Genomic DNA, 15191 nt, shown 5'->3' on the forward strand with positions numbered 1-15191 from the left:
TTCAGAAATGTCAGGCACTCTGTTTGGTATTGTCCCAGAAAACATCTGTGCATCAAATAAAGAGGGTAAAAAACACATAAAACTAAATAACACATCAGCATTAAATGACTTTTCGAAAACTCAAACCCGAGACAGTTGTCGTTTTAATCAGATAAATTTAAAACTAATTAATGACACAATTATATGTGAGCAACACTAATATGCCAGTACCCGAGTTGGTAAAGTAAGTTTTATTTTTTGACTAATGTATAAACTGTTATGCAACTTAATCTATATTAGTATGTACATTACTATTTGTTGACTTCCTTTTCTATTAATAATATAAATCAGCAAAGCAAATAATATTAACTAGATATTTAAATTAAATTCAGTAAATGGTTTCCTTCACTGACTGGGTCAGGTGCTTTCAAATATACACACACACACACACACACACACACACACACACACACACACGCAGCATGGACACCTAGGTTGTCAATACAACAAGGAATGGTATGATTTTCAATCGGATATACATGGTACATGGTAACAATTTGAAAATCATACCATTCCTCGTACTCGACTTGTTGTATCAACATCCCAGGTGTCAATGCTGGGTGACAACAACACCACATCAGCCTTTTATGGCTTTGGGGTAATGAAAAAAATATTAGTATTGAAGGCCATCTACTGGAGAACTTGTGCATTATCACAGTGCACCTAAAATTATACTGCTTCACATTTCAAGTGGGAAGTCAGAAATCTCAGCTTCCATTTCGGAGTGCAAAGCCCCCTCAATTCAAATTTGACTTAAAGAAAAGGAAGAAAGGAAGAAAAGCCCCCATCATCACTCACTTCACATTATCAGTCGTAAAACTGTGAAACGTTTTTAAATCTGTATGACTACTGTTGTGTATTTGTGACAACCCTATCCATGAAAATGCTGAAGCAGTGTTTTTGGGCTGGCTTTGGGCTTTATTGCTAATGATAAATGAATGTCTCTGCCTTGCTTAAAGCAAAGATATCCTCTTTTATTGCTTTTCCTAATGGAACACATTTAACTTGGAAGTGACATCACTGCCAGCTATGACATTTGACTTTTGGTAAATGGAGCACAGCATTAAGGCAATAATTTGTTGGAGAAAGACATTATTTGTTGTTTTGCTGTACACCACACAGTGAAATTTAAACCAAACAATGAAAATGTGATGAAGTGCAGATTTCCAGTTCTAATTCAGTTTTAAACTTTTAAAAAACTTTGCATTAACCGTTTACGAATTCTAGTCATTTTTTAATAGTCCCACATTCTCAGAAGCTTGGAAATAATTGGACAACTGTCTGGCAAGCAGTTTCATAGCCAAGTGAGGGCTGTTCCCTTGTTATTTTATGACAAATGAAGCAGATATAATATTTGAAGCTCATTTAGGCTGCTAAATTTATATTCTAGAGCTTTTTACCCTACTTTTAAATATGAACCGCAAATATATGTCAGTGCAAGTGAAGGAGGCCATCACTAGCTTGAAGAAACAAAATAGACAGTGAAAAAGAGAGTGAAAAAGCTTAAGGAGTATCCAAAATCAACAATCTGGTACATACTTAAAAAGAATGAATGCACTGTCAGCAACACAACAAGGTCTGAAAGACTACGGAAAACAAAGTGGATGATTGCAGAATTCTTTCCTTGGTTAAAAAAAAACAGAAACAAAAGCAAAACAAAAAAACCCCAAAAAGCTTCATAACATCTAGCCAAATCAAGAACATTTAATGAGTGATCATTGTCAAAATCTACAACCAAGAGACGCCGTGATGAATATAAATACAGTGGGGCAAACCACTGGTTATTGCCAAGAACAGGAAGGCTACAGAGAAAGAGAACCAGCTCATGATCCAAACCACAACATACCAAATCATTTGTCAAATATGGTGGTGGCAATAGTTATGGTACGTGCATGTATGGCTGTATAACATGGGTGGGGGGGACTCCAGGCCTTAAGGGCCGGTGTCCTGCAGGTTTTAGACGTGTCCTTGATCCAACACAGTTGATTTAAATGGCTAAATTACCTCCTCAACATGTCTTGAAGTTCTCCAGAGGCCTGGTAATGAACTAATCGTTTGATTCAGGCATGTTGATCCAGGGTGACATCTAAAACCTACAGGACACCGGTCCTTGAGGTCTGGAGCTCCCCACCCCTGCTGTAAAATCACGTCACTAGTACTTCTTGATTATGTGATTGCTGAAAGAAGAAGCAGGATGAATTCCTAAGGGCAACTCTCTGCTGTCTTCCAAAAACAGATCGGACAGTGCTTTACAAGGCAAATGAATAATGACCCAAAGCATACTACAAAAGTAACCCAAGGGTTTCTTAAGGAAAAAAATTGAATATTTTTCAATCTCCAAGTCAGTCAAGTAATTAGATTAGAGCATGTTTTTCCACGTGCTGAAGGCAGAAAGAACCACAAGCAAGCAGGAAATGTAGGCGACTGTAGTAAAGGCCTGGAAGGGCATCTCAAGGGTTGAAGTACAGCATTTGGTGATATCCATGGATTCTGGGCTTCGTTGACTACAAAGGATTAAAAACAATCCTTATATTTAAAATTATGCTAGTTTGCCCAAGTAATTTCAAGTCTCTGAAAATGGGGGACTAATTATAAACTGTCTGTTTTCTGAAGAGTTAAGGCAAAACACTCGAACAATTTCTTGAATTGAAAAGTCTGCTCTTACATTGATTGTTTGATTTAAAATCCACTGTGTTGGTGGACAGAGGCAAAACTGCAAAAAGTATGTCGCTGTCCAACAAGTTATGGACCTAACAGTATCTGTGGCTTATCAAGTGACCTACCTCTCTGTTTGTGAGGGCATGTTCCCCAGCTAGCAGCAACATGCTCAGGCCCCCCATCTTTGTAGGATCTAGTGAGGAATAGCATTAATTTACAAAACAGGCCAATATTTTATTATGTTACACTATAATAAATAATGTTTAATAATACACACCTGCCATGGCAAAGTTCAACTGTGGCATACTTTCCGTTTTGGGCACTTTTTTGGCAGTGGAGTCCTTTGATGAGTTGCAAGAAAAGGACCAAACTTTTTTGCGGGGATTGCTGACTGGCTGACAGGAAGTGCTCTTAACTGGTTTGCTGGTGGTGGGACACCACTTGTAGCCTGGGTTTGCCTTCATAAAGGCATCCTTGTACTGGAAGAACATACAGAATGAATTTGGTTATAAGAAAACCCTATAAGCAATTTAATTTTTATTTAATTGATCATTTCATTTTTATACTTTAACAAAGTATTTCTATTTCACATTATAAACTGACAAGCAAAAAGGATGGGTAAAAAAAAACACCTTTATTTTTTACAAGCACTTCTTTAAGTACTACTGGCCTAGGATAGAGTACCACAGGAATGAGTCTTAAAATTCAGAAATTAGTTTTCATTATTGTACTTTTAAATCAGAGGAAATTGCATTGAAGTTTTAGAATTCATTCAGAAGTGGCACCACTTTGTATAGTTGACCCTGCTGAACAAAACATGGAAATATCATGAACTTCAGAGTCATAAAGTAGCCTCACCTCCTTGGCCATGTCAGTGTATTTCTGTTTCTCTTTGGGTTCCAGGACAGCCCACCAGTCAGCCAGGATTTTGGTGGCCCCGCGATTGTCCAAGCGAGGGTGTTCTTGCCGCACCAGGGAGCGGTGGCGTTTGCAAAAGAGCAGAAAGGCATTCATTGGCCGGCGTGCCCGCTGTTCGTTTGTGTCCTCCTCCACTTCCTCTGTTGTGACTTCACACTGTGAATGCTGTGTCTGGTTGCACAGCCCTGCCTGCTAATAAAAATTTAATAAATTCCTTTGATTCAATGTTGCACCATAGTTCATGTCTGATTTATTTGTCATAATCTGTTATTCAGTTGGGCAGAAGTTATTACAGGAACAACCTGTAGTGGAAACCCACTAACCTTCACCAGCTCCTCTTCATCTTCTTCCTCCTCCTCCTCAGAGAAATCAAGAGCCTTTTTGGAGAGAAGTGGGTGCCACTGTAGGCATTTGCGCTTGGGGCGTTTGCCAGTGACCTCCCCTGCAACAGGTGGCTCCTTGCCCCTTCCTCCACCCTTCATCGTACTACTGCACCTAAAGCAAAAGAAAAGAAAAAACACATCAGAATGGGCACTATAAGTTTGTACAAAACACACAGTGAAAGCATCAAGCATGGAATCTGTGATACTTGCTGACAAAATAGATTTTACTGGAGTGTTATAGTAATAAGATACTGTGAACAAGTAGGACAAAGGTTTACTTAAAGCTGGTGTCCCTGGGCATGCAGTGCCAAGAAATAGTATTTGCCCCCTTTCTTATTTCTTTGTTTTTTGGCTATGCTTCACACTGCTGCATCCAATGCTTTGCACAGTGCTTGGGGATGTTAAGCTGCTAAGCCATAGAAAACCATTTCATGAAGATCTCTATGCACTGTTCTTGAGCTGAAGGTTATATGAAGTTTGGAGGTCTGTAGTGAATGACTATGCAGAATGTTGTCAACCTATGTGTATGTGCCTCAGCCAGTGTTGGGTACTGTAATTAAATTACTTTTCCACTGAAAAAGCAGAGTAACTGATTATTGTTCATTTTTTAATTACAGTTACTTACAATGTACTTGTGTTAAATTGTAAAATAATTGAACTCGCTGAATATCATTATTTAATTTCATTATTTTATCTTCTAAAGGTAAAAGTAAACTCTGCCGCTATAACATTGATGTAGTGCAGGTGCACGTCATTTCACGCCAGTTTACTGCATAGTTGTATCCTGAAGTGGAAGATGTCGGACTTGGCTGAAGCGAGTGGCTGTTTTATGAAATGGAAATATTCCCGTCACTTCACTTTTCTGAAACAAGCAGACAAGAACATTAAAGTAATATGTAAGCTATGTCCTGGGGAGAAAAAACTATCGGCCGCTGTCAATAGCACGAGTAATCTACTGAAGCACCTCACACGGCAGCACAGACAACCCTTCTGAGTGATCCTTGTTCATCCTCCACTGATCATCATCCATTGATTTTACTTCAGCAGCACAGAAAGTGTCTGAAGGTGAGCTTAAAAAATGATTGCAGGCTATATCGTGGAAGAGATGCTACCGCTGCGTACTGTAGAGTCTCCGTCTTTTAGGTGCATATTAAACAAAATACCTGTGTGTGGCAAAAAAGCAGCACCGCCCGATCAAAAAACGTTTTCTACTTACTTAGATAAGTGTTATGCTGACGTGGAAATGGAGCTTAAAGGGACATTCGAGAGTTTGGAATATATTTCCACGACTGCTGACATTTGGACCAGTCATAACAAAAGTTTTCTCGGAATGACGGCATACTGGATTGATCCTTTTACTTTTGTACGAGGACATCCAACGCTAGCATATAAAAGAGTTAGAGGTAGACACACATATGATGTAATCGGCAATGAAATCGAGCAAGTACATTCGGCTTATGGACTGAACTCTAAAGTGACAGCCACCGTGACAGACAACGGGTCCAATTTTATCAAAGCTTTTAGAATGCTCCAAAAATCAGACTCTGATGAAGAATCCGAAGAAGATGAAGAGGTGACATTTACTGATGTTGAGCAGTCCCTCTCCACAGAATCTGAAGGACAGTTTTCTCTCCCTCCACACTTAAGGTGTGCATCACACACACTGAACTTAATTTTTCATGATGTTGAGAAATGGCTTCAAGCAAATGAGGCAAAATTCATCTACAGAAGTGCAACTTCAAAGTGTTCTGCAATGTGGACAAAAGCAAACCATTCTTCTGTTGCTTCAGAGTTAGTAGATAATTTTTTCAAGAAAAAACTCATAGTGCCTGTTTCAACACAATGGAATTCATTTCACGACGCCCTGTCCAGGATCACTGACATTCCCTTTGCTGACTTAAATACTGGGGCAAGATTAGTATCTTGCCCAAGTACCCCATGTTGCTCTCCGATGCATCCATCGGAGTGTGAATGTGTATCAATGTAAGATACTTAGCACTTAAGCTTAGAAGTGCTTGTGTGAATGGGTGTGATTGGGTGAATGAATTAGCTGTATAAAGCGCTTTGAGTGCTCGGACAGAGTAGAAAAGCGCTACATAAGAACCAGTCCATTTACCATAAACTGGAGCTACTCGCCCAGTTTAAGGTGTCCCTGTCCCAAGCGCTCAAATTACCACTAGTCCCCGCTGTTGCCTTCATCCTACACATCTCTTAACTCCTCTTTTAGCCATTGGCTTTTTTAAGCTTCTTGTGTTCCTTAGCTAACTGGCACAGATGTTTCTGTATACTATGCCACCTAATTGGTTATGGCATTCCACGTATGCCCTCTCTGCTAGCATCTTGAACCCTACTGGTATCTGAGGTCTGGTGTAGCAACATCTATGTATCTTGTGCTTAGAAGCTGTTCCTGTGCTGCCACTATTACTACCTCTGTGTTGTCTTTCAGTCTATTTAGTGGTTGTGGCTAGCAGCCTCTCCATAACGTCCATTTGCCTGTGGGACTACAAGGTACTTGTAGCTGACTTGAATTTCTATAATCTTCCCTTTCTGCAACCCCCTCAGTTCTGACTACTTTTCCTCTCTTTGTTACCATCCAACTAAACTTCTCCATTTCGAATGGTATTCCAATGTCAGTGTCATTGCTGTAGATCCTGGTGGTTTGGATCAGTGTATCGATGTTTCATTCACTCTTGGCATACAGCTTGATGTCATCCATGTAAAGAAGGTGCCTGATAATTGCTCCATTCCATAGTTGGTACCCGTAACCAGTCTTGTCAATGACCTAACTAAGGGGGGTTCAGGCCTAACCTTTGCTGCTCCTGTTTTTCCATCAGTCTCTCCAGTACTTGAGGCTGATCCACTATCCCATAATGTTGTCTTCTTCTGTAAATTTATTTTTATGAATGATAATGGTAAGCGCTAAGCTTCCTGACAAACACATTACCTTTCTTGCAAGTAATAAAAGTAATAATAAAACTATATATGTGTATAAGTGAGATGAGTCACACATGACTGAGCTCATCTAGTCTTGTTTCTTTCATCTAAGAAATACTGTAAAAATCAAACCTTTACTGTTATCCAAGTATTTAGACGCCAAGAGCAGGAATGACGGCTGAACACTGACAGTCCAATGATAAAGGGGACTGATAGTGAGTTTAGCACTGTGATATGTCCAGCATGTTACATATATTAGTAAAGATTTCCGTATTATGAATCTGGGTCTTCATAAGGTCATAATAGAGACCCCACAGCACATTTCTTTTTCTTGTTGTTCAATTAAAATTAAGGGTTCGCTGTATGGCTGATGTTCTGGACAGCTGTAATATTTATTTAATGTTCACATATTTAGGTTCCTGGAGTGGACTGTTTATACTGGGGTCTACTGCCTAAAGAAGAATCAAACAGTCGTAGCATGGGTAGTGGCAGGATAGAAGTTTTTTCATTTAGTGTAAATGGTCTGTTGAACCAGATAAAAAGTAGTAAAATTTTAAGAAAAATGAGGAAAGAAAAAGCACATATAGTTTATCTACAAGAGACCCACCTAAACTATAAGGAACAAGAGAAATGAAAAAGAATGGATTTTACAAATGTATTTTCATTTGTAAACCTTCTAGTTTTGGTGCAGTACCACGTGATATAATAATAGAGACCCTAATAAATCATTTTAAAACTTTTCCCATATTTAATATGACCTATAACCTGTACATTTCAACTGGAACAAACAAACACATCTTTTAGGGAAAAAATATAAAATGAAAAACATACAATGAGCTGGTTGCAAAAGTATGCGTATCCTTAAAACAACACTTTGTTGAAGCACCTTTTGATTTAACCACAGCAATCAGTCTTCTTGCGTACACACATGCCATCAACTAAAGACAGCCTGATTCACCACAAATAAAGTTCAGCTGTTCTAGTAAGATTTTTTTCTGACATTTACTCAGTTGTTTGATACAGGAAAAGGCCACGGTTCACGGGGAATTCACAAAGCATCAAAGAGATCTTGAAGGTATCAGTAACGTGAACGATACAGAAAAATAGGGCTGTTCGATATAATGATATATATTGGATGACGATATAAAAACGTCTATCGTTTCATTTTACACTATCGTTTGTTTCATGGTGTCGCAAAATAAACTGTTTACGGCAATATTTTTTCATCGTTTTGATGGTCACTGTAGTGGCTATATTAATTTCTTAAAGTTCTCTCTTTCTCTTATATTTAATATAACCACACTACGGACGGACAAGCGCCTGTTTTTATGTGTTTTGGTTAGCAACAATGACGGTAACACCATCGTGTGTCCGCTTGTTTATGTTCCACATAAACTTTTCACAATAAAGCTTAAGATCCTGTTGAGACTTTTCAAAATAAACTGAATCACGTGAAAGAGCAGATTATTTACGGATGAGAAGCAAAAAAAGAGCCGCCAGGTGCTAAAAAATAAACCTTAGACTCAAACGTTAGAACAGGCTTTTCCCCGCAGCACGCCGTGTAATAAATACTCACAAAGAAAACGGCGGCCGTTACAACTTATGTCTAAAAATGTATCGTTTCATGCATCTGTTAAAACACTCGACTCCAGCTACATGACGCGCAGCTGGAAACACTTCCCGCAAGTCGAGCTGCCCGAGATTCACAGAATTTACAGAAAATGTTACATTTTTGTGATTTATATCGTTATCGGGACGATAGAATTCTTATATCGGGATATGAGATTTTGGTCATATCGCACAGCCCTACAGAAAAATGTTCATGGTGCCAGTTTAGCTCAGTGGGTGAGCAGACATCCAGGTGGCACCTGGCCAGAAAGTAGTGGCCTGAGACCAACCTGCACCCCTTTGTTGCATGTCTTCCCTGCTTTCCTGTCTTTCTACACCGTCTCTATCCAAAAAAGGCTAAAATGCCAAAAGAAAATCCACAACATTGCATATATCATGGAACACAGTGAAGACAGTCAAAGTTAAAAGTGGAAAAAATATGGAAAAACAGTAATATTGCAAAGAACTGGACGTCCCCAAAACTGATGAAACAACAAGACGAAAACTCATCATAGAGGCTGGTAAAAGAACTACAACAACACTGAAGGAGTTGCAGCTACAGTACTGGGAAGTGCTAGTTGTGTACTACATGTGACAGAAATTTCCTGTATTCTCCATATGTCTGGACTATGGGGTAGGTTTGCAAGATGGTAGCCTTTTCTAAAAAACAAACAAACAAACAAAACAAAACATCTAAGCCAGGCTACAATTTGCAAAAAAATACTCAAAGTCTCCCAAAAGCATATATAAAATGTGTAATAGTATGATAAGACCATGGTTGAACTGGTTGTACGCTTGGCTCTGACAATACTATCCATAACCAAAAGACCACCATACACATGGTGGCAGGGTCATGGTTTGGGGTTGCTTTTCTTCAGTTGGAAATGCAGCTTTAGTCAATTATGTACAGTTACAAACACCAGTCGCTTTTGGATCCAAAGTTTTTGATGTCTGCTAGGAAGATGACAATGAAGAAGACTTTCAACTTTAAAGACAACAAAACTCAAGGATCCCACGAATGCAAAAACAACAAAAGAATGATTTCACCAGAAAAAAGTAAAGTTTTGAAATGGTCCACCAGTACCCAGAGTCTGTGGGGCAACCTAAAGACATAAGAGATGACCTCACAATCCCAAAGATTTGGAGCATATTTGCAAGGCAGAGTGGGCAAATATTGCCAACTCGAGATTTGCCATGCTGATAGACTCTTACCAATAAGACTGAATGATGCAAATACAACGTATCAGTTTAAGGGTGTGCAAAGTTATGTAACCATTTTTAAACATTTAAAAAAAACATTTAAACAGATTTGTTTTTCAATTCAACTGAGCAGGTTATAGGTTACATTTAAACAGGAATGTGTACACCTTTTATATGTACTGTACCTCCTTGGGACCAATTTCTCTTAAAAAATTAAAAATGACAGTCTAATTATTTTTTTCATGTAACAATTTCAATGTCACCTTCTTATTCTAGTGCACTGCTGGTATTTGTAAATAAATATAATGACATCATAATCTCTGGTACAAATTCTAATTCGGAAGTTCTATTTCATTCAAGGGGAAGTGCACTCTTAGTTGTAGACTATTATGAAGAGCTACCAAGCGAAATCATCGTTTTAATAAAATGGCACCCCTGTGTTCAGCTGTAGTTCTCTTACTACATTTTAATGTTTTACACACAAACCAGGCAAATTACTGAACATTGTAAATGTATCCTCTCTGTTTATTTTCACTTGCTGATGTTTAATTTTTCCACATGTTTGCACTTCTGGATGTGTATCAAACATAGGGCAAATTAAATTACCATTCAATGAATGAATGATATAATGACTGTGAACCACAGTTAGACTAGATGCCAGCAGTTGCTTTTATGAATGTTGTGTGGAAAACAGGAATACTTACTGAAGAAAATTATAGAAATGCTGTATGAGTGATGAAGATGAATCTGTCACAGCCTTTGTCATGCAATGACGATGACCTATAAAACACAAGACACCGCTCTCAGTGATCTTTTACACTTCCATCTCTGCAATGATTCCGCAACACCATGAGCTTGATTGAGTGAAAAAATGTATGCAAAACAACTTTAACAGCGCATTAGTGAGTAAACATTGCATAGCACGAGACCCCACCGGCCTCAAAATATCGAGGGGCATTGTCTCATTTCAATGAATTCGCCCTTGTAGCCAGAACAAGACATGTAGGCCAAAACCCTTTGACCACCGGGTTCATTTCATCTAACTGCCCCGAATTAAGGAGGCACAGTTGCAGTGACTATTTTGCTACGCAGTGGTCTCAGGTAAATCTGCAGATGCCTGATCGGACTATCTGTGTTGAGGGTACCGACGTACTGTGTCGAGCCTCGTGAACAGTAACGCCACAAAATATGCGAGCTGCGTGAATAAACGACCCGTTCGTCCATTTAACACGCTTCTACCACTAAGCACACATTTGTTTTAAAATCTGCGTGCAAAATGTCGACGTAAGCCTTGACAAGACAAACAAGCAAAATGCGAGTCCATCTTGCTTTGGTTTAGAGGAGGAAAAAACCCAAGTACGGTACAGTAGTGGGGATATTTCACTCCTGTCAAACTCCCCGACAATGTCGCCGAAAATGCCTCCCACACCAAGAAGGAAAACAATCTCTCTGGTTAATTAAAGTGGGAATTTTTTGACCGGGCACATGCATCTGTGGTCAGTGTTTTGCACAGCAGTAGTTCTATTTCCTCACACTGTTACTAGGAATAAAAGTAGCTAGTTAGCTTGCTAGCTGTGCTAACTGGACGAGGTACGCTTTTAATGTGCAATAGTTTCCAATACTGTAAAAAAGGTATCGAGCAGCTGTTACCAAAGACACCGACACAAACTGGATTTCACGTATTTGTGCTGTTTCAACTGTTCCTTTACATACAACGCAGGTCTGTGGCCATGTATTTGATGCGGATAGGAGGAGGAGGAGGCGGCGGGGGCATACCACCTCACCGTGAAACAGTTGCCATTTATTTTATACGGCGATTTGAAACAGAACTGAGGAAATATCTGGCAGCACCCTAACCGTGACAACACTGTATGCTTTCTAACAATGGTAAGCAATGAGATGTGGTCGAGGGAAAAACATGAAAAGGACAAGCCAGCAGGCGGACATCATGTCCAAACAGCGATTAGAACAATTTTCGGTGTGAGTGACTGAGAGGCTGACAAAACAGCGACTGCTTTTTCACGTAAAAAACATAGAACCACACGTTCTCTGTCATGACCACTCCCTTAACGTCTGAACATACCTCCGGTATCCTGCTCAAGTACCGAAGGGGGCTCTCATCACTGGCGCCGTCCACCTTTTTAACTTATTGACACATCATAACAGTTCTGCACTGGCTGTACGAAAGCAAGCGAGGTCAAGTCGATTCAAAGAACACCAACAGAAACAGGAAGTGGTGTTATTTACCATTAAAATAAAACTTCACATATTTCAGCAAAAATATATCAATCTTCACTCCAGGTACTTGACAAAGTCTCGAAAACATTTCATATTTATTTAGATTATCTAAGACTTCCAGCTTTGACGTGTGATCCATGCTCTTCTGCTTATCCGATTCAGGGGGGGGGGGGCTTGGAGAGTGTCCCACCTGCCATAGGGTAAGCCCTGGACAGGATGCGCACAGATCAAGGACCAGGGTTGTAAAAAATTTTCTGGGAGAATCTGCCAAAAGTCTGGGATAATGTTGTAATAGTTCATATAAAATAATTACTTTGAATTAATTATGGAAAGGCTGTATGAGTGATGAAGATGAATCTGCCACAGACATGATGTATGAATATAAAATACACTGTTCTCAGTCATTTTTTTTACACTGCAACAATTCTGCAACAACATTAGCTTGATTGGGGAAAATGTATGTAAATGACATTTAACAGCGCATTAGGGAGTAACAAGCCCCACAAGTGAGCACAAGGCCCCACTAATTAGCTTTTAATTTATACACACACACAAACACACACACACACACACACACAGAGAGAGAGAGTATATATTGCCAAATACTTTCTTGTCATAGGAATTATTAACTTCTTCAGTTTTACTTGTGACCCATTAATAAACAAAAACTTTCCATTTTGCCCTAGGACTTAACAACATCCATCTTTCTCTAAAATATTAATTTAAATACTATCCTCCCCTTGTCTTGCGAACAGCAATTTTATGTTATAAAAATATAAAACACTACCCTCAATTGAAAGCTTTTATTTCATAACACAAACCGGATGTCGACCTTGTTATTCTCTAGAACTTTATTGTGGTACAGAAACGCAGGACTTAACCAGATGATGAATGCTACTGTCGGCGAAGGCGACACATTAAACTGCTTCAACCCACCATAATAACACCGTTATGGGTTCAATCTGGGGAAAACACACACTTTTTCAGTCACTCAATGTAACAGAAATCACTTTCGTTTTCCTCGAGGTGGGAGAAAATTCATATCTCATCTATTCCCTCCCCTCCCCCGGTTTCCGAAGTGCTCATTCACAGACTGGCCTGTACTCGCCAACACCATCTTTCACTTAACTTTATATCTTTGAGCTCAGCCTGGGTGTCAAAGGTCACCGAAAAGCTGCGGTTGCACGTAAAAACACCGATAACTACGTACTTACCGCTGTTCCAATCAATATCGTCCGAGTGCCTACTTGTTATAAGCTTCCTGGGCGTTTGCGCGTGATAACTGATTCAAAAATGTTCTATTGATATATACCAGCGGGGTTAAAGATACGTACCTGTCAAAAGCACCACTTGACACGGCTAGTCAGCTGCATGATTCTTCTTTAACAGCTTTAGCCGAGAAACTATCAACAGTTTTACAGAATTCTGTACGGACCGAAAAGAGCCACCCCGTCATGCAATTCCGTACGTGAATGGACACCGTTTTTGATTGACGGGTTGTCTTCGCCAATTAGAATCGTTGTTATATTGTAGCGTTTAGAGACTGTGCAAAGTCCTCAAGATTAATATGGATAAAATTACTCATAAACAACGCAAAATATCGTTAATATCGTCACACTGAGTTTCTGTAGTATTCATAAGAGGAAGCGCACTGCTCTGTGGTGTTTTATTCTTCATTTTGTGGAAATGTAGAGAAAACATGTAGATACGTTGTGTGTGTGTGTGGCAAAGATAATAAAGGATGACTGATGTTACAGTAAGGGGACAAATTAGAGAGAGAAAACCCCTCAACCTTTAACCTTCCAAACACACACACGCACACGCACGCGCGCACACACACACACACACACACACACACACAGAGTCAGGGGTTATTATTTTAAAGTTCCGTATTTAGGTGTAAAGGAACGCCATTTGTCCCGAACTTCAGCAAAAAATTTAAAAAAGACACAAAGCTGGAGTTATTCTGTGTCTTTACGCTGCATAGCTGCCTCTTCTCTCATTCTCTCATTCTCTCCCCCTCCATCTCCTGTTGCTACTTCAATCATGAAACTGATCAATGATCAGCTGATCGGCTTTGCTGTCCTAAGTCCCGTCTCGTTTGTTTATCCCCCACTTTGCGCCAGAAAGACGAAACCAGCGGATGTCGCGCTAAACAACAGCAACACGTTTAAGCTTGATAAGCTGTTGTTATAATTTATTTGATATTACTTTCTAGTATCAGCTGATATTTGCTGGAGCCACAGCCGTATACTTTTCTTTCTTATTCTCATTTAAAATGTCTAGGTTTTAATAAATACAACCGAATCTTACAACCAAAGTGGTCATCTGATGTAAAATATATAACAATTCATTATTGTATATAGTAAATATTAAGTCTAATATATGCCCTAATAAGCTATAGTACCATGTGTGCAGTCTGCAATTCTGTTGCAGAAAGATATTGAATCTATTTAATTACTGTAGAAAAATAACTGGTTTCTGTGCATTTGTTTTACCCTGGCAATACATTAAAGTCGATTACGTCGATTAAGCATCATGAGGCGGAGGGTGGGGGGTGGTCCCCTATTTTTTTGCTGGGAGTTGGCAACCCTGCTAGTTAGGTATATGTAATTATTGATTAGGTTGTTTGATATTTCTGGTAAGTACTGTTTAAAATACCAGAATAGGGAGGATGGTGTAGGTTTAAGTTTATTAGATTGATACATATATACCAACAAGACAGTGTACATCACTGTCACAACAGCATTTGTTTTCATTCAAAGGCTTTATGGCTTTTCCTATAATACCTGGTGGGCCATTCTCTAGTCAAAATGCCCAGGCTGATTTTTTGTCCCAGTCCAGTCCTGTTTACAACCCAGACTCTAAAATGAGGACTTCTCAAATCAAATCACTTTTATTGTCACATCACATTACTGCAGCACATGTGAGTGAAATTCTTGTGTGCAAGCTTCACAAGCAACAGTGGTGTGCAAAATCCAAGAAACTAATTGTGCAAAAGGAATGGCATATATGTACAATATGGAGTGCATAAATGTCTGGTAAGTGAAAGTGAGGTGTTTATGAAGTGTTCAGCCGTCTGTTGACCTGATGGAAAAAGATGTTCCTCAGTCTGCTGGTTTGGGACCGGATACTGCAGTACCTTCTGCCTGATGGAAGTAGTTTAAACAGTTTATGGCTGGGGTGACTGGAGTCTTTAATGATCCTTCCCGC

The 15191-nt window shown here is 39.3% G+C and overlaps 1 protein-coding gene across 7 annotated transcripts in view; it reads right to left on the minus strand.

The window, feature by feature from the left end:
* The window catches only part of bbx (BBX high mobility group box domain containing), a 29517-nt gene extending 16092 nt beyond the window's left edge, over nucleotides 1–13425 (minus strand). The window contains exons 1-7 of one of the 7 annotated variants that reach the window (XM_084941589.1): nucleotides 13313–13421; nucleotides 10445–10520; nucleotides 3939–4110; nucleotides 3556–3807; nucleotides 2975–3176; nucleotides 2823–2890; nucleotides 1–45 (exon numbers count right to left, since the gene is read on the minus strand). The exon at nucleotides 1–45 is cut by the window's left edge and continues 36 nt beyond it. In XM_084941589.1, the coding sequence (XP_084797715.1) occupies nucleotides 1–45; nucleotides 2823–2890; nucleotides 2975–3176; nucleotides 3556–3807; nucleotides 3939–4110; nucleotides 10445–10506 (801 nt within the window). In that variant the 5' untranslated portion in view covers nucleotides 10507–10520; nucleotides 13313–13421. Of the gene's footprint in view, nucleotides 46–2822; nucleotides 2891–2974; nucleotides 3177–3555; nucleotides 3808–3938; nucleotides 4111–10444; nucleotides 10521–11823; nucleotides 12007–13312 lie in introns of those variants that run through there. The other 6 variants (XM_084941591.1, XM_084941595.1, XM_084941588.1 and 3 more) reach the window with 6 other exon arrangements.
* Between the last annotated feature and the right edge of the window lie 1766 nt (nucleotides 13426–15191).

The sequence above is a fragment of the Perissodus microlepis genome, chromosome 10 (genome assembly GCF_051167445.1).
Source record: "Perissodus microlepis isolate ML-2025 ecotype Zambia chromosome 10, ASM5116744v1, whole genome shotgun sequence".
NCBI lineage: Eukaryota > Metazoa > Chordata > Actinopteri > Cichliformes > Cichlidae > Perissodus > Perissodus microlepis.